The sequence below is a fragment of the Spinacia oleracea genome, chromosome 4, assembly GCF_020520425.1.
Source record: "Spinacia oleracea cultivar Varoflay chromosome 4, BTI_SOV_V1, whole genome shotgun sequence".
In the NCBI taxonomy this organism is placed as follows: domain Eukaryota; kingdom Viridiplantae; phylum Streptophyta; class Magnoliopsida; order Caryophyllales; family Amaranthaceae; genus Spinacia; species Spinacia oleracea.
In genome coordinates, this window is record NC_079490.1 from 152130112 (window position 1) to 152154560 (window position 24449).

Below are 24449 nucleotides of genomic sequence, written 5' to 3' on the forward strand. Positions count from 1 at the left end.
GCCTAGCTAGAGGCCGCTTCAGTTCAAGTGGAATTAATGATATTAATCCACAGCTTACTCTTGACTGAACCCGTAGGGTCACACAAATAGTACGTAAACGGATCAAGTATTTAATGTCATTAAATACTCCATCTATGGATATTCGGAATCGACGGATCTTGGTTTCAGTGGAGCTGAGATCGTCACAGGCAAGAAATGAATACTCCGGAAACGATGATATTGCCGGAAGCGGAAATATGGATCGTATCGGAAATATAAATATTATCCAAGTCGTAGATGTTGCCGGAAACGGAAACATGGTACGTATCGGAAAATATTATCGGAAATGGAAATATTGCCGGAATCGGAAATATTGCCGGAAACGGAAATATTGTCAGAAACGGAAATATTATCGGAATCGGAAAATAATTCCGGAAACGGAAATATTAAATATTTGTTCGAAACGGAAATTAATTCCGGAATCGGAAATATTAAATATTGTTCGTATCGGAAATAAATTCCGGAATCGGGAATTTAATCGAAAGCGTATCGTACGAATTAGCAACGGACGAGGCTCGCTAGACGAAGGCCCAGCACGAAGCCAGGCCATCACCCAGCAAGCCACACGCATCACCAACACACGCCAAAGCCTCGACCAGGCCCAGCGCAAGCCAGGCCCAGCCGAAGCCATGCGCGCGCGCGGACAGTAGCATGGGCCGAGCGCTGTGCGCTCAGCGTGGGCCGCAAGGCCTGCGCGGGTGTACGGTGCTCGTGCGATGCTCGTGTGCGAATCCTAAAGCTATCGGGATTCGATAAAAGATTAAATCCTAAACCTATTAGATAAAGTTTATTTAAATAGAGTCCTAGCAGGATTCTAATTAAATAAATTAGTATCCTAATAGGATTCCAATTCCTTTTCCATACCTCTATAAATAAGGGCCTAGGGTCATTATTTATACACAACTTTTCAAGTATTCAAAGCTAGGATTTTTAAGCAGAAAAATCAGCCATATCTCTTGCCCATTTAGCCGAAAATAAGTAGTACCTTAAGGGCGATTCTAGTTGGTCAATATTAAGGCGGATCCGGACGTGCTGTGGACTATCTACGGAGGGACGACACTTGGAGTCCTAAAGACTTGTTCTTGTTCGGTTCGGGCGCAGCTAGGGAAGGCACGCAACAAAGTGTATGCATCTAAACTATGCTAAATGATTATGTGTAAATAATATGTTTTCCTGGCTTTATGGTTTTTCCGCATGATTTATGAATTGTCATATGTATCATAACCTAACATGGACACCATAAAAGGGTGCTTCTACCAAAGGCTCAATTTGATTGGACCAATCTGAGGTTCCAGGATTTTAAATCTGTCAGTGAATATAACTCCACGTTATTCAAAATTGTATCATTGCTGAAATATTGTGACCAAGCGGTCACATAAGATCAAATGATAGAGAAAACCCTCTCCACATTTCATGCGAACAATATTGTATTGCAACAGCAATACCGAGAGAGGGGCTTTAAGAAATATTCTGAGCTGATTTCTATAATTCTGGTTGCCGAACAGAACAATGATCTTCTGTTGAAAAACCATAATCTTAGACCAACTGGGTCTATGGCATTCAATGAATCAAATGTCGTTGAAAGATCAAACCCACCTGAGGCAAATGTTGCTCATAGAGGTGGACGTGGAGGATATAACCACCGCGGTAGAGGACGCGGAAACCACCACGGGTGTGGCCTTGGTCGTGGCACGGGTTGTCTCGCCCCTAGAAATAATAATCACAAAGGGAATCAACAAGGAAATCAAAAGCAGACCCCTTTGTATGGTTTTTTTTCTCTCGTACGTGCTCTTTTGTATTTCCCCTACGAGAATATGGACTTGGAGCTTTGTATATTTTTGGATTTCGAAGGAGTCGCCACCAAACAATTTTAAGGGTCCCGTTTGGAAAGACCAAAGTTGACTCTATATCGGATAAGGCATTGAATCTTAGAAACGGATGGGTGAGATCCAGGCAAGGGAACGAGATGCTTATTCCGCGAGCCTTAGAAATTGCATCCAAATGCATGGCATAAAACATTTTCGAATAACCCTAGTCATGGCACTATGTGGGTTTGAATTTAGAATTTGAACATATAGAATTTCTACTTTTGTATTGTGACCACTTCTCTTTAAAGATAATTTAAGGGAACCTAATGCCGGTTTGTCCAAAGAAATTATCTTTGTTAAGCATGGCGTAACTTTGTATTTTGTTGTATTTAGTATGTGAGGTGATGAAAGCGATAAACAAGTAAAGCAACATCGCAATAGAAAATAAATGCATAATTAGTAAAGATACATCACCACCTAGAAATGGACTAGGTGGGAAACCACATTGCCTAGAAGGACTAGGCAAGTAAAGTTTCATAAATAGTAAGTGCAGAATTGAAAGGTGCAATATTTAAAGGCGTTATTGAAATTGCAATATTGAAGTGCATAATTGAAAGTCATTATTGAAATTGCGGTATTGAAGTGAATAATTGAAAGATGCGATATTGAAATTGAACTATTGAATTTGAGATCCGAACGCCAAACGACTTCTTAAGAATAAGTGCGTCCGACACGGATTCAAGTCTAAAAATGTTAACTTTAGGATAAGTTGCTCATCCCAAAGTGTCATTTTCGACATAGAAATTGAACTTGAAATATTATATTTTGAATTTCGAACTTGAATTTTGAACTTAGGAGTCTTGAATCTCAAAGATTAGACCTTTTAATGTTGAAAAGGTTTTATCTTTGATATGCTCCATGTATTGAAATGATTCTAGTTTAAGGAAGTGATTACAAATTAAACAACCTTAAACATCATTGAATCTTGAAATTTGTACTTGAATATTGAAATGAGGAGTCTTGAATCTCAAATATTAGACCTTTTAATGTTGAAAAGGTTTCACCTTTGATGTGCTCCATAACTTGAAATTATTCTAGTTTAAGGAAGTGATTACAAACAACCTTAAACATCATTGAATCTTGAAAATGAAACTTGAACTTGAATATTGAAAAGTGGAGTCTTGAATCTCAAAGATTAGACCTTTAAACATTAAAAAATGCCTCACCTTTGAATACTCCATGTTTTGAAAATGATTCTAGTTTAAGGAAGTGATTACAAACAACCTTAAACATCATGGAATCCATGGCTTTGTATTTGAATCATAGAAAGTGTTGATTTTGTAAAAATATGTGATTGTTGTAAGTGACACTTTTAAGAGTAAAAGTGCCAACTTTACTAATCATTTTGAAAGAGAAATTATAAAAACATAGTAGATTAGGATTGGGATCGAAATTACCTAGTTAGGTTTAGGTTAGAATTCCTCTTGGAGCTCCCAATTGCTTGAAAACTTGAGATTTGTATGGGATTTTTGAAGACTTTGTATTTTGATTTTTGAGAGGCATGCAATTTCAGAATTACGACGTTGTGATTGTAATTTTCTGCCTTAAAGTGTTGGAAATTAGGGTTTTAAATTGGAAAATGAAGGGCTAAACGCCAGATGACAGCTGCGCCCAGCGCAGCAACGGCGCCTGGCGCCGCTGACGTGGCACAGAAGATGCCAAGCAAGGACGATGATGTCGTCCTTGCGTTTGGCTTGTAGTGGGCGTACCTTTGTATGAATTGTACTGTTTTTTGGCACGTATTTTTGCTTGGTGGTTAAGGAAGTTTGCGACTAAAAACTAGCCATTTCCGGGTTTTTGAATTCGGTTTTACGGGACGAGGCCCGGCTTGCTCGGTTTTGTGGGTCGGCGCCCGAATTTGGATTGCTTAGTGTCATTTTGACGGGAAAAGGTCTTGTAAAACCAATGGAGTGGTCCATTGGGTGAGATTGTACTTGGATTTTGAAATTTATTTTTGGAAATTGTATTTTGTACCGAGTTCCGTGATGGGAACGGTCTCGGGGATTGGATTTTGAACCTTGGATTTTGGAATAAGTTTTAGCAATTGGGACTTCCGCACGGGGTTGTTCCAACCACCTAGCAAGGATAATGATATCGTCATCATCCCAATGGAGAGACACGATTTAGGTGTCTACACCCTTCAAAAAAAAAAGACACATGTTTTAGATGTGGCATGACTGGCCATTGGGGGAAAACATGTCGTAATGCCAAACATTTGGTAGATTTGTACCAAGCCTCCATAAAAGGAAAAGGAAAAGTTGCAAAGGAAAATTACGTAAATGAGGAAAATACCTCAGGGTCAAGCTTTGATGTGTCTGATTTCTTCGTGGATAACCCTGGCAATGGCAATGATTTGATATTTGGCGGTAATAGTAACAAATAGATACCCCATCTAAAATTATGTCATGTATTGTTCTTATGTATTTTCTTATGTACTTTTTGATTACCTTGTTATAAGTATTTAATCAATAAAGTTTTTATTATCATCATTTCTCTAAACTAATTGCATATTTATTTATGAAGATATGAATCTACCTGAAGTTGGTTCCCACTATCAATGCCTTATGGATAGTGCAACAACGCATACTATCTTAAAAGATAGAAAGTAGTTTTCAAAACTGATAAAGTTCCAAGCAAATGTAAATACCATTTTCGGGACAACAAAGCTAATAGAAGGATCTGGAAGAGCTTGCATTGTGCTCACAAATGGAACAAAATTGATTATTAATGACGCTTTATATTCGAGTAAATCTCGAAGAAATCTCTTGATTTTTAAAGATGTGCGTCAAAATGGCTATCATTTAGAAACAATGATAGTGGATCAAAAAGAATATTTATGCCTCACGGCACAAAAATGTGGCAAGAAACATATTTATGAGAAATTTCCAGCATATTCTTTAGGGCTATATCGTATAGATATACGGCTAATTGAAATAGATATGATATCTAACAAGAAGTTAGATGATAAGAATTTGCTCACATTATGGCACGACCGTTTGGGTCATCCTAGAACAGGAATGATGCACAAGATTATAACAAATTCAATCGGGAATTCAATAAGGAACGTTAAAATACCCCGATTAAATGAATTGACATGCTCTGCATGCTCGCTTGGAAAATTGATTATAAGGCCATCCAAAAACAAAATTGCCACTGAATCTCCATCATTTTTAGAAAGAATTCAGGGAGATATTTGTGGGCCAATTAATCCAACTGGACCATTTCGATATTTTATGGTATTGATCAATGCTTCAACACGATGGTCACATGCATGTGAGTCTCTTGTCAAGTAGAAATATTGCATGTGCAATTCTACTTGCTCAGATTATCAAATTAAGAACTCAATTCCCATACCATACAATAAAGAAAATAAGACTCGACAATGCTGGGGAATTTACATCTCAAACTTTTAATGATTATTGCATGTCGATTGGAATTGTTGTTGAAAATCCAGTGGCTCATGTGCATACACAAAATGGTCTCGCTGATTCACTGATCAAAAGACTACAATTGATTGCAAGACCATTGTTAATGCGATCAAAATTACCTTCATCTGCTTGGGGCCATGCTATTTTACACGCGGCAGCGTTAATAAGATTGAGACCGACAGCTTATCATGAGTTCTCGCCACTACAGTTAGTATATGGTCGAGAACCAAATGTCTCATATCTAAAAATATTTGGTTGTGCCGTGTATGTTCCCATTGCTCCACCCAAACGCACAAAAATGGGTCCACAAAGAAGGCTGGGAATTCATGTTGGGTATGAGTCCCCCTCCATAATTAGATACCTTGAGCCAATGACTGGTGATTTATTTAAAGCAAGATTTACCGAATGTCATTTTAATGAGTCAGTATTCCCAGCCTTAGGGGGAGAGAAAGTGGACCCACGGAAAAAGGAGATTGAAATCATATGGAACGCAACACAGTTGTTACTATTTGATCCACGAACAAATTCATGTGAACAAGAAGTCAAGAAAATTGTTCATTTACAAAGTGTTGCAAATCAATTGCCTGATGCATTCACGGATACAAAGAAGGTGACAAAGTCACATATACAAGCAGAGAATGCACCTGCACGCATTGAAATTCCCACTGATAATAAGGCCATCGAAAATGAGTCTATGGCACGACGAAAACGTGGAAGGCCATTTGGTTCAAAAGATTCTAAGCCAAGAAAGTAAAGAGGTCTGATAGAGTAACAAATGAAATCAATATTGATCCTCCAAAAGACGGTCATGAAAGACCAAATGAAGAGGAAAATAGAGATAAAGATGATCCTCCTAAAGAGGAGGAAGAAAATCATAAAGAAGTCGATAACGATGAAATTTCAATGAACATGTTTCAACCAAGAAACATTATAAATGGAATAATGTTATCTTAGATATTTGCTTACTCCATTGCAATTGAATTAATATATGATAATGATGACCCTGAACTAAAAACAGTGGATGAATGTCGTCGCAGACATGATTGGCTAAAATGGAAAGAGCCAATTCAGGCAGAATTGAAATCCCTTGAAAAACGAGAAGTTTTTGGAAAATATTCACTACACCAAAGGGTGTAAAACCTGTCGAACACAAATGGGTATTTGTGAGAAAAAGAAATCAGAATAATAAGGTTACAAGATACAAGACAAGGTTAGTTGCCCAAGGTTTTTCTCAAATACCAGGGATTGATTATGAGGAGACATATCTCCAGTAGTTGATGCAACTACACTAAGATTTCTGGTAAGCTTGACAGTTTCGAAAGAACTGCAAATGCGATTAATGGACGTTTTGACCGCATATTTATATGGGTCTCTTGATGCAGACATTTATATGAAAGTCCCTGAAGGACTAAAATTACAAGAAAACCACAAACCTAAGGAAACGCTTTCCATAAAACCGAAAAGGTCACTTTATGGGCTAAAACAATCTGGAAGGATGTGGTATAATCGTCTTAGTGAATACCTTGTGAAAGAGGGATTCAAAAACAACCAAATCAGTCCTTGTATTTTCATTAAGCGATCCCAATCAGGATTCGCTATCATTGCTGTATATGTGGATGATTTAAATATCATTGGAACTCCAAGAGAATTTGAACGAACTGCAAAATACTTGATGAAAGAATTTGAGATGAAAGATCTTGAAAAAACCAAATTTTGTCTTGGACTACAAATTGAGCACTTGAAAGAGGGAATTTTTGTCCATCAATCAAATTACACATAAAGGGTCCTAAAACGCTTTTACATGGACAAATCACATCCAGTCAATTCCCCTATGATCGTTCGATCTTTGAATATGAAAGATGATCCATTCAGACCTCAAGATGAAAATGAAGAAATTCTTGGTCCTGAAGTACCATATTTAAGTGCAATTGGCGCTTTAATGTATTTAGCTAACAATACTAGACCCGACATTGCTTGTTCTGTGAACTTGTTAGCCAGGTATAACAATTCGCCAACAAAGAGACATTAGAATGGAATAAGGCATTTATTTCGTTATCTACGAGGAAAACCGGATCTTGGTCTACTCTATCAAACAAGAAAAGATGCTACTCTCATTGGATATGCAGATGCTGGATACTTTTCTGATCCACAAAAGGCCAAGTCACAAACTGGATATTTGTTCACCTATGGAGGTATTGCAATATCTTGGAAATCAACGAAACAAACATTGACCGCTACATCATCAAACCATGCGAAATTGATTGCTCTTTATGAAGCTGGACGAGAATGTGTATGGCTCAGGTCAATGATCAGTAATATCCAAGAAGGATGTGGGATGAACTCAATAACAGAAAATCCTACCATCATCCACGAAGACAATACTGCATGCATCGCACAAGTAACTGAATGATATATTAAAGGCGATCGAACAAAACACATATCCCCAAAGTTATTCTTCACACACGATCTCCAGAAAGAAGGAACGATAAGCGTCCAACAGATTCAATCGTGTGACAATCTTGCAGATTTGTTTACCAAATCTCTTCCTTCAAAGAGGTTTGAGCATTTGGTACATAAAATTGGAATGCGTCGTCTTCGTGAGCTACATTAAATCGAGGGGGAGTTTTATATGCACTACACTCCTTTTCCCTTCGATCAGGTTTTTATCCCATTAGATTTTTCCTGACAAGGTTTTTAATGAGTCACTATGTCAAAGCATATAATCACAAACTTTTATCCCCTAACAGTGGTTTTTGGTTCCACTGGGTTCTATAAAGCAATGAGGCAACTGACACCATGCTTAAACTGACATTCAAGGGGGAGTGTTAAGAGTCAACAATTGTAACTAGTACTTAGGTGAATGTCAAGTTTTTACACAAGATTTTCTACCACCTACTATAGTAAATAGTAGAGCTACTACTAGGTATGAATATTAGGAGTATTTAGCTATAAATACACCTTGCTTTACATTTTGTAAAAGATACGAGCAATACACTTGCATAACAAAGAGCTTATATTGTATCTCACTTATATCAGATATAAACTTTTGTTTTTCTCTATTAGCTCACAACAAATAGGAGCACCTTATAATTCTCACACATTTTCACGAGCTTAAGAATTTGTGTTGAGGTAGCTAGGAGTACTAATTAGTAATTACAGTAGTTGCCACATTTGTCCAAAACAATAACAAAGAAAACACAGAAAAATGCCGGGAGCTTCACTGAGCAATATCTTCAAACACCTTTCCTACATTGCGCGCATCCAATTTCCAAGACGCTCACACCGTCTTCTTCATCGTCCCTTACATTATCTCTCCTCCTTCAACTCCTCTCATCTCACTTCCTCATTTCCTAAGCTCAGCCTAAACCACCAATGGCGACCCTCTTCTTCGTCTTCTTCCTCTGCTGCTTCTTCTTCTCCGACGACCTCCAAGGATTCCAGCGTGCCCCCTTATCTCTCTGTGCTCATAAAATGCCGTAAAGATGTCGCTGTAAGTTTTGTTCCTGCGTTTGGTAACATATTATCAACTGGGTTTTCTGTAGAAGTTGAGATAATGTTTGCTTTTATCTGGGTTTTGATTGAGGAATATAAGGAGAAAATTTTCCGAACATTTCTAGTCCTTTTTTCTCAGAAAGATAGTCAATTTGCTAGTTTGCTGGGTTTTATGGTTAAAGTTTGTTCAATTTATGAATTTTTTATGCAACATGTATTGTGGTTTTGAATGTGGGAATTGTGATTGATAGGAGAAAGGAATGAATTGGTTGAATAAGGAAAGATGGGATGAATTCAACATACCACTAACTATTAGAATACTATTGGGAAAACTGAAAAAGTGATTCTTTTGTGGATGACAGGTGTACAGTGTACTGTATGCCTTGTTCTGTGTACATGATTGGTGTTAAAATAAGAAGTTATTTTGACAAGTATATCGAGTATAGAGTAGTGTTCGAATAGGGCTAATGGGAAGGTAATTAGCAGTTCAACCTTCTCTGACAAGGTGAGTGATTGTGATATGATGGAGGATTTTGAGCCTTGCCAAGGGTAGTAGTTCATTGGATGATCCTGTTTGAAAACTATTTGTCTCTATTGTAGATTTGTAGCTAATTTGGAGACAATGTACTAATGTAGTAAAACTTATGAGTCCAAAATAGATGTCAGAGGTTACGCTCACTAATGTTGGCAGATAATACTTACTGTATGTGAAATTGTGAATGCTGAACAGACCTTTTATTATTAGTGTTGGGGAATTTGCTCTCCTGTTTCTGGGTTGTTGGGGAGGGGGGATGGGGGTTACAGAAGTTGTTCAGACATGGTTATTTGTATTCCAAAAAGTTGATGAACTTATTATTGTTGTTGTTATCTAGGACTCCTTTTCCGAAGCTCTTTTAAATTTTGGTGCAAATTCTGTCAGTATGGATGAACACGATGACTACGAGGACTCTGATGAGGTACAGTGAATTCAAAACCTTGAGTTATGTAATTATTTTCCTGGAAGTATGTTTCTTTCACCATCCTTTCCTTTAACCGTTTTCCTCTTAGATCCACTATGAATTATGATACCCTATGTGTATATTGTTGTTACTCACATCATTGATTACACTGTTCCTTATCATTTGCATGCTGATAGCGTTGGTGTGAATGCTTCTATGGAACTATGGTAGTATAGAACACCTGTACTTGTTTATTTAGCTGAATACTGAATACTGAACACAAAATTAATTTTGATCAGAGAAGGAATCGTGGCTGTCTATGCTTTTTGGATTCTGGCTCTGACCTTAGACATAAAAATAAAATGAAACAAGGTTTAAAGTCAGTTTCTTTTGCACTGGCTCCTTGATTGGAGGAACCTCTACCTTTTATTTAGAACCTATATTAGTTCCCTGGGGCAAGGCTGCCATAAAAATTGTGAAAGCAGATTGTTGTGGTGATACATGATTGCGGAAGTATGCCTTTGAATAACTTTTCTTGGACTGTCCAGTTAAATGTTTGATTTTGTGTGTGTGCGTGTGTTGGGGGGAGAGGGGAACATGCCCCATGCTCTGCTAAATTGCTCAAGTATAATTTTGTCACGAAGACCAATAACAGAATATAAAGCATATCCTATTGCGGCCTGGAAATTTCCAAAGAGAATAATTGTCTCTTTGGTCTCATGATGACGACCAAATATGGATGGATAGAGCAGAAGAATTTAGCATTACAGACTTTACAGTCACTCAGGATAGCTACAATTCTGTCAAAAGATAGGAGTTGCTGACAACAACTTACTCCGTAGTATGTATGGTATGGTAGTACGATACTACGGTGTGCCCGTGCTCTGCGCCATTCAAGAGTGTTTTTCTGTAGTTAAAGCTTTATGGTTGGTGAGTCTGACAACAAAGATTTTCCTCATTTGATATTGGCATGCACATAGCCTTCTATGATATGATATACATGTCAAATGCAATTGAGATTTGAGAGTTGTGATGTTAGCTGTTCAATACTCTTAAAATCTTTGGTTCATCGCTTACGTTTCCAATTTCAAATCCAAAATGTTACACTTCTATGGATGTCAATAAAAAATATCAGATCTGATTCCTTGCCATAACTTCAATATGCAGGTCAGCATATGTTCAATATTCACTGAATGTGAAGATGTGACTCCATCCATATCACGCGCCGCTGATTCTGTTGGCATAGAAATGCCAACTTTTGAACTCTTAAAATATGATCCCTATGACTGGATAAAAAGAAGTCAGGTTGAATTGTTACTTCTTTGCTTTTTTTATTTATTCATAAAAGTTGAGTGATGTTGTTCCTATCATGTCCTTTTTATGTATCAAGACAAATGTATGTGTTTCTGATAGTAATGTGTCAGTGGTTATACCATACTGCACCACACTGATATCCCAATGCGCAAGGTTCTAAGGGTTGCACCTATACAATGTTTTCAATAGTTAACATTTTTGTTTAGATTTCCCCCTGCTAATTCAGGTATGTGCTGTTATTTGAAGTATTGTTAATTTGTTATTCTTATTCTCAATAAAGAGATCAATTGGAAAGAAATGGTTCTCCTTCTCCTGAATAAAGGAATCCAGTAGGATATTACTGGAATCTGATGGAAAGGGTGTTAGGCGTTAGGTGTTAGACTTGGCTTAGTATCTTGGACAGTTATTCACTAACATAAAATGGTCTCGTTGAATTATGTCAATTCAACTTGCAATAAATACAAGTCTTCAACTTGCTTTTGACAATATTTGTTTCAGAAAAGAAACTTATTACCGGAATCTTAGAAACTCTATTGGAAGGTTATAGGTAATATAATGTTTTTAGTCATCTACGGGTTATGCTTATCTCTGTGCTAATGAGGATCTTTCTGACATCAATGTGTATTGGATGAACCCTGGGTGATCTTTGGGCTGTAATTTAAGGGCTATTGTGCTAAGAACCGAATTATTAGAGATAAGGATTAACATTAATATTCCGCAGATAGCAACCATCAACATATACTCTTACTATAGCTTCTCATGATTGAATTACAATGTGCTTCTGATTGCACCCTTCCCTTTGTGCCGGTTTCTTGCATATTGTGGAATTCAGAAATATCCTGAAAATGGGCGGATGTGAACTCATTACTGTTATGTGCTCTAGGAAGAAGATTATTTAGTGGGTTGGCACTACAATAGCATCTAGAATCCATGCAGGGTACCAAATGCTACCATCTGCAGTTATGATTAGTAGCTTGACCTCTTGGAGTTGGAGAGAGATGTTGAGGAAACTGTAAATATTACCGAGGACTTACAGTGGTAAATGATTAGAGAATAGGGGAAGCAAACAGGGAGCAGTGAAGCACCCACACTATGTAGAAGATCATGTTAAAGTCTACTCCAAGTTACACGGGATCACTACATGGATCCGTTATCACAATTCTATTTCACAAAGGAACATACCCCCTGGAAGATCCAACTGCTAGAGGTTATGTGTAATTGCTCCCTTCTAACTCTTTGGTTGACCTCATTTTTGTACGGGGGATGATCTTCTCACCGTTTCCAGTTCAAGAACCTTGCAAAAGTTTCCTGCACTTGACCTTGTATTGGTTTACATCTATTTTCAACTTTCCATTGAGAAAACTTCATTTCCAATTCAATTTCTTAGTCTGCGTAAATATCCGAGTAATTAATTTTCAGAATCTTTTGCCAAAACATCCTAATGGTCAGTGATTATTCTCCTGTGGGTCTGGTCATGCTTAAGAATCTATTCCGTATGCAATAATTGATCATCAGCAACTCATAGGACCATAGTACATATATTATTCATGCTAAATACTGATGCAGTTGGTTTTCCCTTCCCTTAGTAAATAACCTATAAGTCTTAGTTCCTGATTTATTTCATTACATTTGATGCAGGAATCGTTTGACCCAGTGGAAGTAACCAAGGGCTTATGGATTGTGCCAGAGTGGAAAACTGCTCCTGTATGGTTATTGTTGTCGTAGTTTTCTCGTTTGATTCTTTTCAGGAGTGGCTCCTTTGTTAGGTTTTGATTTAAAGTGCCATTTGTTTAATGGGTGTTGACTAAATTACCTAGTTGCCTGTCCCCAACCCCCGTCTCCCCTACCCCAAAAAATCCCTATTTGCCAGCTTCCCTTTCCACATATATTCTCCATGGATTTGATCTTCATGTGGTTGTTTTCAGGAAAGTAATCTGCTTATCTGCGTTTTTACAGGATGCACGAGCTACAAATATTATTCTAAATCCTGGTTTAGCTTTTGGAACTGGAGAGCATGCTACAACCAAGATGTGTCTTCTTTTGCTACATCAAACTGTGAGAGGAGGTGAACGCTTCCTGGACTATGGAACAGGGTCTGGAATTCTCTCCATTGCGGCACTCAAGGTACAAAATCATCAACCTAAAAGAAAAACTTCCATTCTGTAAACATAGGGACTTTTATGTTTTGGGTAGACAAAATAGCAGTTTCTTTCTATGATTCTGTTCCTCATAAGATGTGCGCACACTTACTTCACACAGCAAGCTGCAAAGTCCTCCGATAACACTAAACCAATGCATTTGAAAATAAAAGTGTAGAAAATGCCTAACAAGAACTGATAAAAGTTCTAAGAAGTTGAACGTCATCTAAGTGCTCCTTCGTTCGAAGCTTTTAAAAATAATTGCAGCGTAAAGTTCACTGAAAATTTCTCAATGCCATATGAAGACACGAGGAACTGCAATTGCACAATTAAAAGAAATAAAATGTGTACTTGATCGGTTGAGCCGGGAGGAGCAATAATAAGGAAAAGAGGATAAGGGCATTAAAAAAAAGAGAGATCTTCCACCTATTGTATGCTCCACTATTGTTTATGCTGATTTTGGTCATTCTTAATGATTCTTGGTCTGAAAAAACTATATATCTTTTGTTGTATGCAGTTGGGTGCTGCTTTGTCAGTAGGAGTTGATATTGACCCTCAAGCAATAACAGCTGCACATCAGAATGCTGAATTGAATCATATAGAACCTGAGAAATTGAAGTTGTATTTAGTTCCTTCAGAAGACGGTGCTTCTCTTGTAGACAAAAAGGAGTTTCCTGCAGATAAAAAATTTATGGACACGGATAAATATGACATAGTCATTGCAAATATATTGTTAAATCCGCTTCTTGCGTTGGCAGATGAGATTGTTTCACTGGCTAAAGCAGGAGCAACTGTTGGTCTCTCTGGTATAATTCATGAGCAGGTAATTCACTTGTCTAGAAATCTTAAACTTTAGGAACTTACTGCGAAGAACATAAATGCTGTTTTCTGTATCTATTTGTTGCATATCTTTGTCCTTTTGAATTTATAACAAAACAGAATTGGTGATCCAATACTGTCAAGTCTGAAACGACTTGAAAGAAATATATATTTTAGAACTTATGGTGAGAGTACAAACACACTTGATAAATTGTACTCGTTTAATAAGTTTAAGATCAAGGTAAAATATATGAATACAAAAAATAAAAATTGAATATTAAAATGACTAATTGAGTAGTACTTGATATTACAGTTATTATAAAACCAACTAGTATTTGGTCGAGTAAGGGACATTTTGTATGACCTTGAGGACACAGGATCAAACCACAATAGGGACTGTTTAGGGGCCGGGATTCCCTTATCCTTTCCCTTACACTCTCATAGGGGTTTGACCTGCAAAGCTGTAGGTGCCAGTCCAGTTGGGCCGATCATAAGCCATTTTGGAAGTAATAACAATCCTTTTTTTTTTTTTTGAGGGAAGTAATAACAATCCTTGGAGTAACTGGCAGTAAAGTAAATAGTAAAAAACATTTTGGTGATCAATGGTTTAAAGTAAATACTGAATATGGTGATGGTTTTATATCAATTATACAGCAGTGAATGATTACCAGTGTCAATGGAAAAGCTTATTGTTTAAACTTGTGAGTTGCTGATATTGGGTGCAGGTTTCATCTGTTATAGAACGATATTCAGCATTCTTGGAAGACATTTCAGTGTCAGAAATGGAAGATTGGGCTTGCATAAAGGGAAAAAAGAAGGCCAATTGAATGACAAATTAATTCATGGAGTGAATTAAGAAATGGTCGGGGTAAAACGAAGATATTAATTCATGTCCAGACATTTCTGTATGTTTTACTGAAACTGAAGCGCTGCTTGTTAAAAGGGGGGAATTACTGTTTTGAGTTTTGACATCCATAACATTTATCTTGCAGTCAAGCTGTATTAGGTGTCTAGTTTTCTGATGTATATGTATGCATAACTCTTGTTTTTGCCTGTAATTACAAACATGTAAGTTAGGCTATGTTTGTCATTGACAGGCAAGTACTCACAAGGAAGGTTCTGAAAATTGGTTAATTGCACAACGCTTGTATGATACTGAATAAGTGGCGGAGAATATACGAAACAGAGATAATAACAACTGAAACTCATATTAGAGTAAATACTAACAGACCGTGGTACAAAGAAACTTTCACCAATTCTCAACTTAACACACTGGTACAACTTAATAGTTAATACTAGTATAAACTAGAAAAGAATCATGTCACAACTCACAACTGGTGTCGGTCGGGTCGGATTGTAAAAAATTATTTTTGGATTCAGGTTAGATTGGGTCGGTCACTTTCGGGTTCGGGTTTACAAATGTTTGTTCAAGACCCAGAACTTTTGGGTTCGGGTCGACCCAATGGATTGAGAGATTTTAAAACGCGCATTATATTTTCATTAATTTAGGTGATAAATATACAAAATATGGGCAAAAATTAACAAATTTTCCTACACAAGTTTATATTTAGTCAAATTCAACCATAAAATGGCGTATAATTAAAATTAAAATCATATTATACACAATAATAGTAAAAACAACGTGTTTATTATGCTTAAATTTTCTCATAATCTCATTTATTACTATAAATACAAAGATTTTCAATCGGTCGGGTTTTGACCCATTATTTTTCGGGTTGCTCGGATTCGGATAAAATCGGGTTACGGGTCACAAAATATTGTTCAGGACCCAGTATTTTCGGGTCGGGATCGGGTCGATTTTTGACAGGTCTAGGTGTAACAAACAAAGCAACTGCTAATTGCTAACAAACAAAGCAACACCAATGCTGCTTATCATCCAGAAGATGCAGCTTGGACAAAATTTATTGCTTGATTCAGAGGAAATACCCTGACCACGACTTATATTGTGAGAATTGGTGCAAGCAGGAGCTTGAGTTGATCCACAAAGACTGCATTGCCCTCAAAACTTGAGTTCCCAAAGCTCTGAAACTGCACGCCAAAAAATCATTCCCGTGCTCTGAAACTGCACGCCAACAAATTGCCCTCAAAACTTGAGTTCCCGTGCAAATGATTATGTGCCACACTAAATTTTGAAAGAAATGTTAAACTATTAAGCGATGAATCCATACAAATCATTCAAGGATAAATCTAATACTTGAAATTGTATCAGGGATATTTCCAGTGATGTTATTCCTGCTCAAATCTAACACATGGAGTTGCTTCAACCTTCCAATTTTTGCACGGTTGCAGGGTTGTTAAAGCCCCTGACAAGTTCACCAAGCTGATGTTTGACAAACCAAGGAATGAAAGGTTCCTAAAACTATGGGGTAATTCACCAGTTAACTCGTTCTTATCAAGGCTCAATATTTTCAACTTATTACAGCTAGACAGTGAAGCTGGTATTGAACCATTGAGAAAATTGCTACCTAAATTAAGCACCTTTAGATCTGATAGTCTAGTAAAATCAAGGTTGACATTGCCTTCGAAAGAATTGTTTCTTAGATCAAGCACTTGAAGCATGGAGCATTTAGACAGGCTTACAGGTAATAACCCAGAGAACAAATTTGAATGCGCAACTAATTGCTCCAGTTTTGTAAGGTTACCTAGAACATCAGGAAAAGAAATCACTAAGATTCTAAGGTTAGGGTTCTGACTGACTTCCTCACTTATTTGTCCATAGAAATTATTAGCAGAGATTGAGAGCTGCTCCAATGAAGTCATGGTATTGATAAAGCTCACCATACAATAAATTGTAATCAGCATGAAACTGCTCAAGAGTTGTGCAGTTCTCTAAGCTGTCAAGCATACCAGTGAAATTATTCACTACCCTGATTGTACTTGAACTGCAGATACGAGGTTTTAGTTATTGCTTACGTTAAACACGCTCATGTTTTAGAAGAGAATCCCAAAATCAAAGATTGCTGGAAAATGCCACCAGAGAGCTTGTTCTGACTAATATCGAGAAAAACCAGTTGTTGCAAATAGGAAAACTCGATAGGCAATTCACCTTCTAGGTAATTTCCAGAAAGATCAAGAACCTCCAACTCAGTCCAACTTACCAATGGACTGTGATATTGCTCCTGTAAGGCCCTTGTTCCGCAGAATCAACTTAATCACTCTACTTGCTGATGCATCATCATTAGCTTTACAGGTAACACCATCCCATTTACAACAACTGAGGGTGTGAGCCCAAGTTGTAATTACTTTCCCATTTGTGACATTACTAAATATTAAATTATGTTCACTTGTTTAGAAACTTTACCAAGCTCTGTTGCACTTCTTTATACCAGTAAGAACAAAAGTGAAGGAATGCTACAAATTACAATCAGCCATTAATTTCAGCCAAATCCGATAGATATTTGCTTCAATACATCAACTTGAGAGGCAAAGCTCTTACAAAGCAACACTAAGGAGAATGAAACTCAAAATGTGATTCCAAAGTCACACACCAACACCATGAAGCAAGCAACTTATTGAGTGAATAGCATATTTCATTTGACCCCATTCAAGAGAAGATCCTAGGCTGTATGATGACAAAGTGGTCAAAGCACTTAAACAAATCCCCCCCAGGTAAGAATTACTTTGCAATTACCAGGAAGATTACTCAAAGAAAACCCTAAACTATCAAGCATCTAAATTGAACAAATCCCTCTGACTAACTTTCAATTGATGGTAGCACAATACCCACCTCATTTACTAACTTTAACCATACTTGTGCATTGACGGGCATGAAAGTCAAAGTACTGCAGCAAAGAGCCAAAACTACATACTCTAGTTAATCTCATGTGTTCATCAAGAACACATGATTTCATTTGCATTTCATTTTTCACCAAAAGATGAAAATGTCAAACAATTAATTCCCTTCTTTTTGCTTAATTAATTCAAAAATATATTAATTCAAGGGTCGATCTTTTCTTTTGGGGTCGAAATTATTTGCATATTTTATCTTGAGTACTAGCTCTTTGTTTCATATACTAAAATCTTTTGGTTCCTAGCTTCAAAATTAACGGTATTTGCAGATACCCTTTCTTCGAAACACCATCACAACCAGATTCAATCCACACAACGCACAGCTCGTGAACAATTTCACCATTCAGACCAATGAGAAAACACCCTCTCCACTTACCAGACAGTTATCACTTATCACTATCCAGGTAGCCTATGTTTTCTCTGAAGAAACCTTCAGGATCTGCTTTAATCTGCCTGAAAACAATCTTTATCAAAAAACTATCTATACAAGATCAGCAGTCAGTCATTGTGCATCTTGAAGATATCAACTCCCCAGAAATGGTAAGATTGGTGGTCGTTTATGTGTCCAGAAAAAGGGGGGCCAAGTTTTGTGTTGCGAGTCGGTTGTTTGATATGAACACTACCCTGGGAGAATAGTTGTGACAAGTAGAACGAACCGGTAATAGCCCTTTCCTAACACCAAATTAATTATAGAAACAGAGCATATTAGGAAAGTATTTGTGGATTGGTTAGTTTAATCTGTCCCTCAGTCCCCATTCTCTTCCTATAATTTCCATCTTTTCATTTATCCAAACTGGAAGCCTTCACAATTAGGAAAGATGACTATAAATTCAAAAGGCTATTGTAAGTAACTCTGGTAATGCGAAATTACAAATGAAAAAGAAAAAGAAGATTAATCCTCAGCTGGAGCAGGGGCTGTGGCTGAAGGTGGAGGTTGAGGTTGATCTTCACCAGATGAGCCGTTGTTTGCCTTCCTTTCCTGCCATTTTCCCCATGCCCACTTCAACACTATGAATCCTCCAAGAGCATATATCTGTCAAAACGTTAAAGTCATCAACTCTGAAACTCACACTAGTAAGTAGTAAGTTGTCAATTACGACAACCAAAGTGCAAATTCCATCAATGGGTGGGAACTGGGAAGTCAAGACTCTTTAACATTTATACAACATGTTACATGTGCAAATCTTGGGTGAGACGGTCTCAAACAAGCTAATAGTGAGATGTTAAAAACTTGCCATCAAAGAAAAGTTACAAAGTCCCCTTTTAGTTCGTCTCAAAAAGGTTTCCTGAGACTTTCATAAACATTAGTCAAAGCTTCCATAATATGCTTTGTTCTCTCACCTGGACAATTTAAGTCACAACTAACATAAGCTATGATAATTTCAAATAGGCTCCAATAAGTTTAGGCAATAAAAGTTCAAACAAGTACTTTACAGTGAAATGAATGAAGCCTAAGGTGACAAGTGTTAATATGTAGAACGCTAATTCCCACCATTTAAGTTGCGCCGTGTAAAATCTTGCAAATAGGTAATCACTATAAGAGCATCTCTAATGGTTGTAGCTAGGCACTAGCTTGAAAATTATAAAAGTTTCAAGCTAATAGCTAGACCATTAGAGTGCAAATATTAAATTAGCTTGGCCAAGCAAATTAGCTTGTTTAAGCTAATTTGCTTGACAACTAGCTCCCAAAGTTGTCAAATAATTAATTGACAAGTGGGACAAGTGAAACTAATTTAATTAACAAGCTAGTTGCTATCCATTAGAGCACAAATTAGCTAGACAATGAAATAGCTTGAATTCTTATGTGGCATAACAAACTAATTGTCAAATTAGCTTACTATTGGAGATGCTCTAACTCGCCATCTTAAGTTTCAAAAAAAAGAAAAGAAAAAACTCTTCTTAACAAATCTCCAACTGCGACAGTGCACATACTATCGATTTCAGAAGTAAAAGTAATCAATTATCAAAGTTCAATGGATCTTTGGTCTAGGTATGGTGGTTTTCGTATAATTGACAACTTCCCCTATTAACTCTATATATTTTCCAGCCCAATGTCAAACGTCATCAATCATCACCAATACATATCATAAAAAGAGGCGCTAAAATCACTGCAGATAGATTTCAAACCTCAAATCTTCGTACAAACCCCCTAAATGTTTTTCCATGTAACCTACATTCAGATTAGCATTTGCACCTATTGAATTTGCATAATCATAAAAAGAAAAGAAGATCATGTAATTGACAACAATGATGTTACATAAGCCTCTCACGGGTCCAACAAATCCTTCTTCCATCCGGGTTGGTTGGTAACATTGTTCGTTCAAATTACACTATCATCGTAACTATTAAAACCTGACTCGGCTTGAACAAGTAGTGAATTGGTCCCTAACCATTTCACAAGGCAATCAATCTCAGAAAATATGGACCACCAACTCTCTATAGTCAACAAACCAAAATATCCAACAGCAAATCACAGAATCGACGATCATACTCTTTACAAATAATACAAATAAATATTTCTTAACCCAATCAAATTACCAACTAATCATTTCTTAACCCAATCAAATTACCAACTAATCATTTCTTAACATAGTTAAATTACCAACTAATCATTTCTTAACCCAATTCAATCTCGTTTTAATTGCACAGATAAACACAAAGATTGAATCCATTTCACTCAAAACACAAATCCAACAGTACCCTTGTCCATAATAACAGTCTTAATTACATAAAAAAAACATAACCCGAATCCCAAATTTAGGAATTAATAAAAAAAATATACCCAGAAAGTGAACAAAAATCAAAAAGAAAAATACCTGCCAAAGAATTAAAGGATTAGTATCCTCTTGAGCATCTTCATTCTCGAGCTTCAATGGAGCAACTTCAGGCTGAGTCGCAGGAAACCTCACAACATCTGGGGTTTTAGTATAGCTTCCAGAACCTTCTTCTCCATCAACCCTTTTCACAGATTTCTCACTATCACCCTTATTTTTAATATTATTAAAGGGTTGTAGTAAAAACTTTGGAATAAGAGACAAGAAGAAGAAAGGATTGTTTTGTTCTTGCCGCGACGCTTCAGGGTTTCCGGTTGTTACAGCGGTGGTGTGTTGTCCTTCTGCCATTTCTACAGCGGTGTTAACGGAGACGATAGGCGGTGTACGGTGGTTGACTGACTATCTTGATGAACGGCGTGGAAGGGTCTTGATCAGGGTTGTAGGATATTCAGAGAATGAATTTAAACCATAAAGTTTTATATTGGGTATTTTTATAATTTTGTTGGGCTGAAAACTGAAATGGGTCTACTTGGCTCTATCACATTCTATTCTTAGTCTTATCTGAGTGAAATCTTGTTTGCTCCCTTCCTATTTTTATAAGAGTCACATATTGTTTGGGCATAAGTATTAATTAAGTATAGTTAAATTTGATATAATAATAATGTAAGTGGGGTAGTTTATAATAAAGAAATATATATATATATATATATATATATAAAACAAGATGGGTGTAAATATAACTAAAAATGGAATTATTTTATGATTTAAATGGGCTCGTAGGAAAGTACTCCTTCATATTTTAAAAATAGATACATTTTCCTTAAACAACAACATTTTAAAAAGAGATACTCCGTACAATTTTCTTTTTTGACATGTCTCGGTCTCCACTTCTAATTATATTAATATTTCTCTCTTTCTTGTGGTCCCAACACTTAGGCCCTGTTTAGTTCACCTTATTTCTCTTGATCTGATCTGAACTTATTTTTTCTGATCTGGTCTGATCTGGTCTGGTCTGATCTGATCTGATCTGGTTTGATCTGATCTGATTCTTCATAATTAAGTTTAAACAAAAATCTACATTTATTAATATTAAACGACTTACGTGTAAAATAAATGTTACACAAATTTATAATATTGTTATTATTTATTTGACTTTGCTCATGATTTAACTATTCCTTATATTAGATAGACCTAGACATGATTTAGATAGATCGGTTATGATCTAGACATATAATTTCTGAACGGGATATGATCTGTACAGATCAGTTCTGCTCTGGATATGATTTGTACATATCTGTTCTGGACATGATCAGTAATGATCTGGACATGATCTGTACAGACCAGTTCTGATCTGTACATGATCTGTACAGTCCAGTTCTGATCTAGACATGATCTGTACAGATCAGTTATGATCTAGACATATCAGTTCTGTTGTAAACATGATCTGTACAGTTCAGTTCTGATCTGTTCATGATCTGTACAGACTAGTTATGATCTGGTCATGATCAGTACAATTCAATTTTGATATGGACATGATCTTTGCAGATCAATTCTGATCTGAACATAATCTGTAGAGTCGATATCTAGACCTGTTATAATCTGGACATATCGATTTTGATCTGGACATGATCTGTACAAATCGGTTTTGATCTAAACCTATTGGTTATGTAAGGATCGATTTTGATGTAGACAAGATCTTTGCAGATTTGAACATGATCTGGACATGATCTGTAAAGATCAGTTATGATCTGGATATTATATGATCCTATCAGTTATGGTCTAGATATATAATGGTTCTGATCTATAAAAAATCAATTTTGATATAGACATAACCTGGTCATATCGTTTCTGATCTGGACTTAATGGTTTTAATTTGGACATGATGAATTTGAATGTGTTGTTAATGTTTTTTTTATGCCTTAAGTAATAGATTTTAATTGCACAGACAACAACGTTCTTTTTTTTTTATTAAAGCAATAATAGTAATAAAATATTAAATATAATAACAATATAATGATATAAATATATAATAATAATAATAATAATAATAATAATAATAATAATGATGATGATTATAATAATAATAATAATAATAATAATAATAATAATAATAATAATAATAATAATAATAATAATAATAATAATAATAATCATCATCATCATAATGATCAGATCTGATCTGATCTGGTCTGGTCTGGTCTGGTCTGATCTGATCTGATATGAACTTATTTTTTCTGATCTGGTCTGTCTGATCTGATCTGATCTGATTAAATATGAAATAAGTAATAAGGTCCTGAAATAAGGTGAACTAAACATGGCCTTACACACATCATCATTTTACTATAATAACTAAATAAATAACTCACTCACTACCCCACTTTCATCTTATCTCTATTATATAAGCCAAGAGGGGAGAGTTATTTTCGTAATCACGCTTTTGGTTTCCACCAACTAAAAGACGAAAATACCCTCAGCTCTTCACAATTACATATTAATGTAAATCTGATTATTTATTATTTTAACAAACTGATTAATTAAATGTTTATTACTTATTATTTACATTTCTTACATACATAGATTTTTTTATTGATGCAATAATTGTGATTAGTTAAATATGAACTTAGATTGCAAAATTGACCTATAGCATGACCTTAATGTTTTTAAATATGAACTTGCGAATATTTTTGTGTCTAATATTTATTGTGATTAGTTGTAATAATACAATTTTAAGTTTTTTAAATAATTTCGCACGCATCGCGTGCATATAACATTAGTATTAATAATTTCAACTCACTCTCCTAAAACTACGTGTCGGTCAAAGTGTATCTTTTTTTTAAATACTGAGGGAGTAAAAAATAATAAACAATTAGAGAGTGGGTGTAAAAGTTACAAAAAAATGGAAGTCCTAAAAAAATACGACCCGAAGTAGTAATTGTGACTCCCAAAAAAAATACGGAGGCAGTAACTCGTAAGGGTGTTTTCTTTTCGCCGGATGATATTTGAACTTATCTGGATTTATTGGAAAGATTAATCCAGAATGACCTAATAGTTAATGATCAAACCTGATTGAATCATATTGGATCTGATCAGACTTGATTTCAAGATAGTCAACTTGTACACCTGATTAAAATTTATAGGACCTAATTGACATGATAAGACCTGGTTGCAACTTATCTGAACTTATTAGACCTGAATCTTTTGTTTTTAAGATGAAGAGGATGCATCCTAAGTAGTGGTAGAAAACAAGTCATTTGGTTCTAGCACGGTCCACAGGTCCTATCTATTCGAGTTGGCGTTTTTGTCTATGAAGTTGAGCATATATTTCAGGAAAATAGTTCAGTTTGTGCCACACTCAATTTTTCGTATTGATAAATTTTGGGTAATCTATATTTATTCAGACACGGGGTTGGGTTAACTTTGTTTTGTATATTTGTTGGTTTAAATAAATTAACGGATATAATTAATTCAGTATATCAAGTGATCGGAATGTCTAGCTGGAGATCTCTTCCAATCTAGTAAGATTAATTGTTATTTTACGACTTACTCTTGACTGAACCTACAAGGTCACACACAAGATACGAAATCGGATCAAAGGACTAAATTGGCCCGGAAGCCAAATTAGTCGCTAAGCAATTAAATAGATCAAAGTGATGGACGTAGGCCTTAGACGGACCTCGTTCTTATGTGTGCAAGAACCATTGGGCCATAGGCTTTGGTGCTCGATTGTAGGTGTTGCCACAAGCCATCGCACTTGGAAGCATGCCCACGAGTGTAGGCTTGCTTGCAAGCTCGCACGCCAACGCGGGGCGCAACAACAGGCCGGCGCGCA

At 36.2% G+C, this 24449-nt stretch overlaps 3 protein-coding genes across 3 annotated transcripts; 2 read left to right on the forward strand and 1 right to left on the reverse strand.

Annotated features, from left to right (window-relative positions):
- Nucleotides 1-7136: 7136 nt before the first annotated feature.
- On the forward strand, nucleotides 7137-7745 carry LOC130472034 (secreted RxLR effector protein 161-like). Its single transcript, XM_056842443.1, has 2 exons — nucleotides 7137-7333; nucleotides 7433-7745. Exons 1-2 carry the CDS (start codon nucleotides 7137-7139, stop codon nucleotides 7743-7745), a joined length of 510 nt encoding a protein of 169 aa, XP_056698421.1.
- A 616-nt stretch (nucleotides 7746-8361) lies between these two features.
- Nucleotides 8362-15126, forward strand: LOC110798756 (uncharacterized). Its single transcript, XM_022003954.2, has 7 exons — nucleotides 8362-8825; nucleotides 9700-9783; nucleotides 10933-11070; nucleotides 12718-12783; nucleotides 13036-13203; nucleotides 13735-14040; nucleotides 14762-15126. The coding sequence occupies exons 1-7, from the start codon at nucleotides 8541-8543 to the stop codon at nucleotides 14861-14863; spliced, it is 1149 nt and encodes a 382-aa protein (XP_021859646.1). The 5' UTR covers nucleotides 8362-8540; the 3' UTR covers nucleotides 14864-15126.
- Nucleotides 15127-18601: 3475 nt separating this feature from the next.
- On the reverse strand, nucleotides 18602-21175 carry LOC110798755 (uncharacterized). Its single transcript, XM_022003953.2, has 2 exons — nucleotides 20663-21175; nucleotides 18602-18879 (listed from the first exon to the last, which is right to left on the reverse strand). The coding sequence occupies exons 1-2, from the start codon at nucleotides 20966-20968 to the stop codon at nucleotides 18739-18741; spliced, it is 447 nt and encodes a 148-aa protein (XP_021859645.2). The 5' UTR covers nucleotides 20969-21175; the 3' UTR covers nucleotides 18602-18738.
- Nucleotides 21176-24449: the final 3274 nt, after the last annotated feature.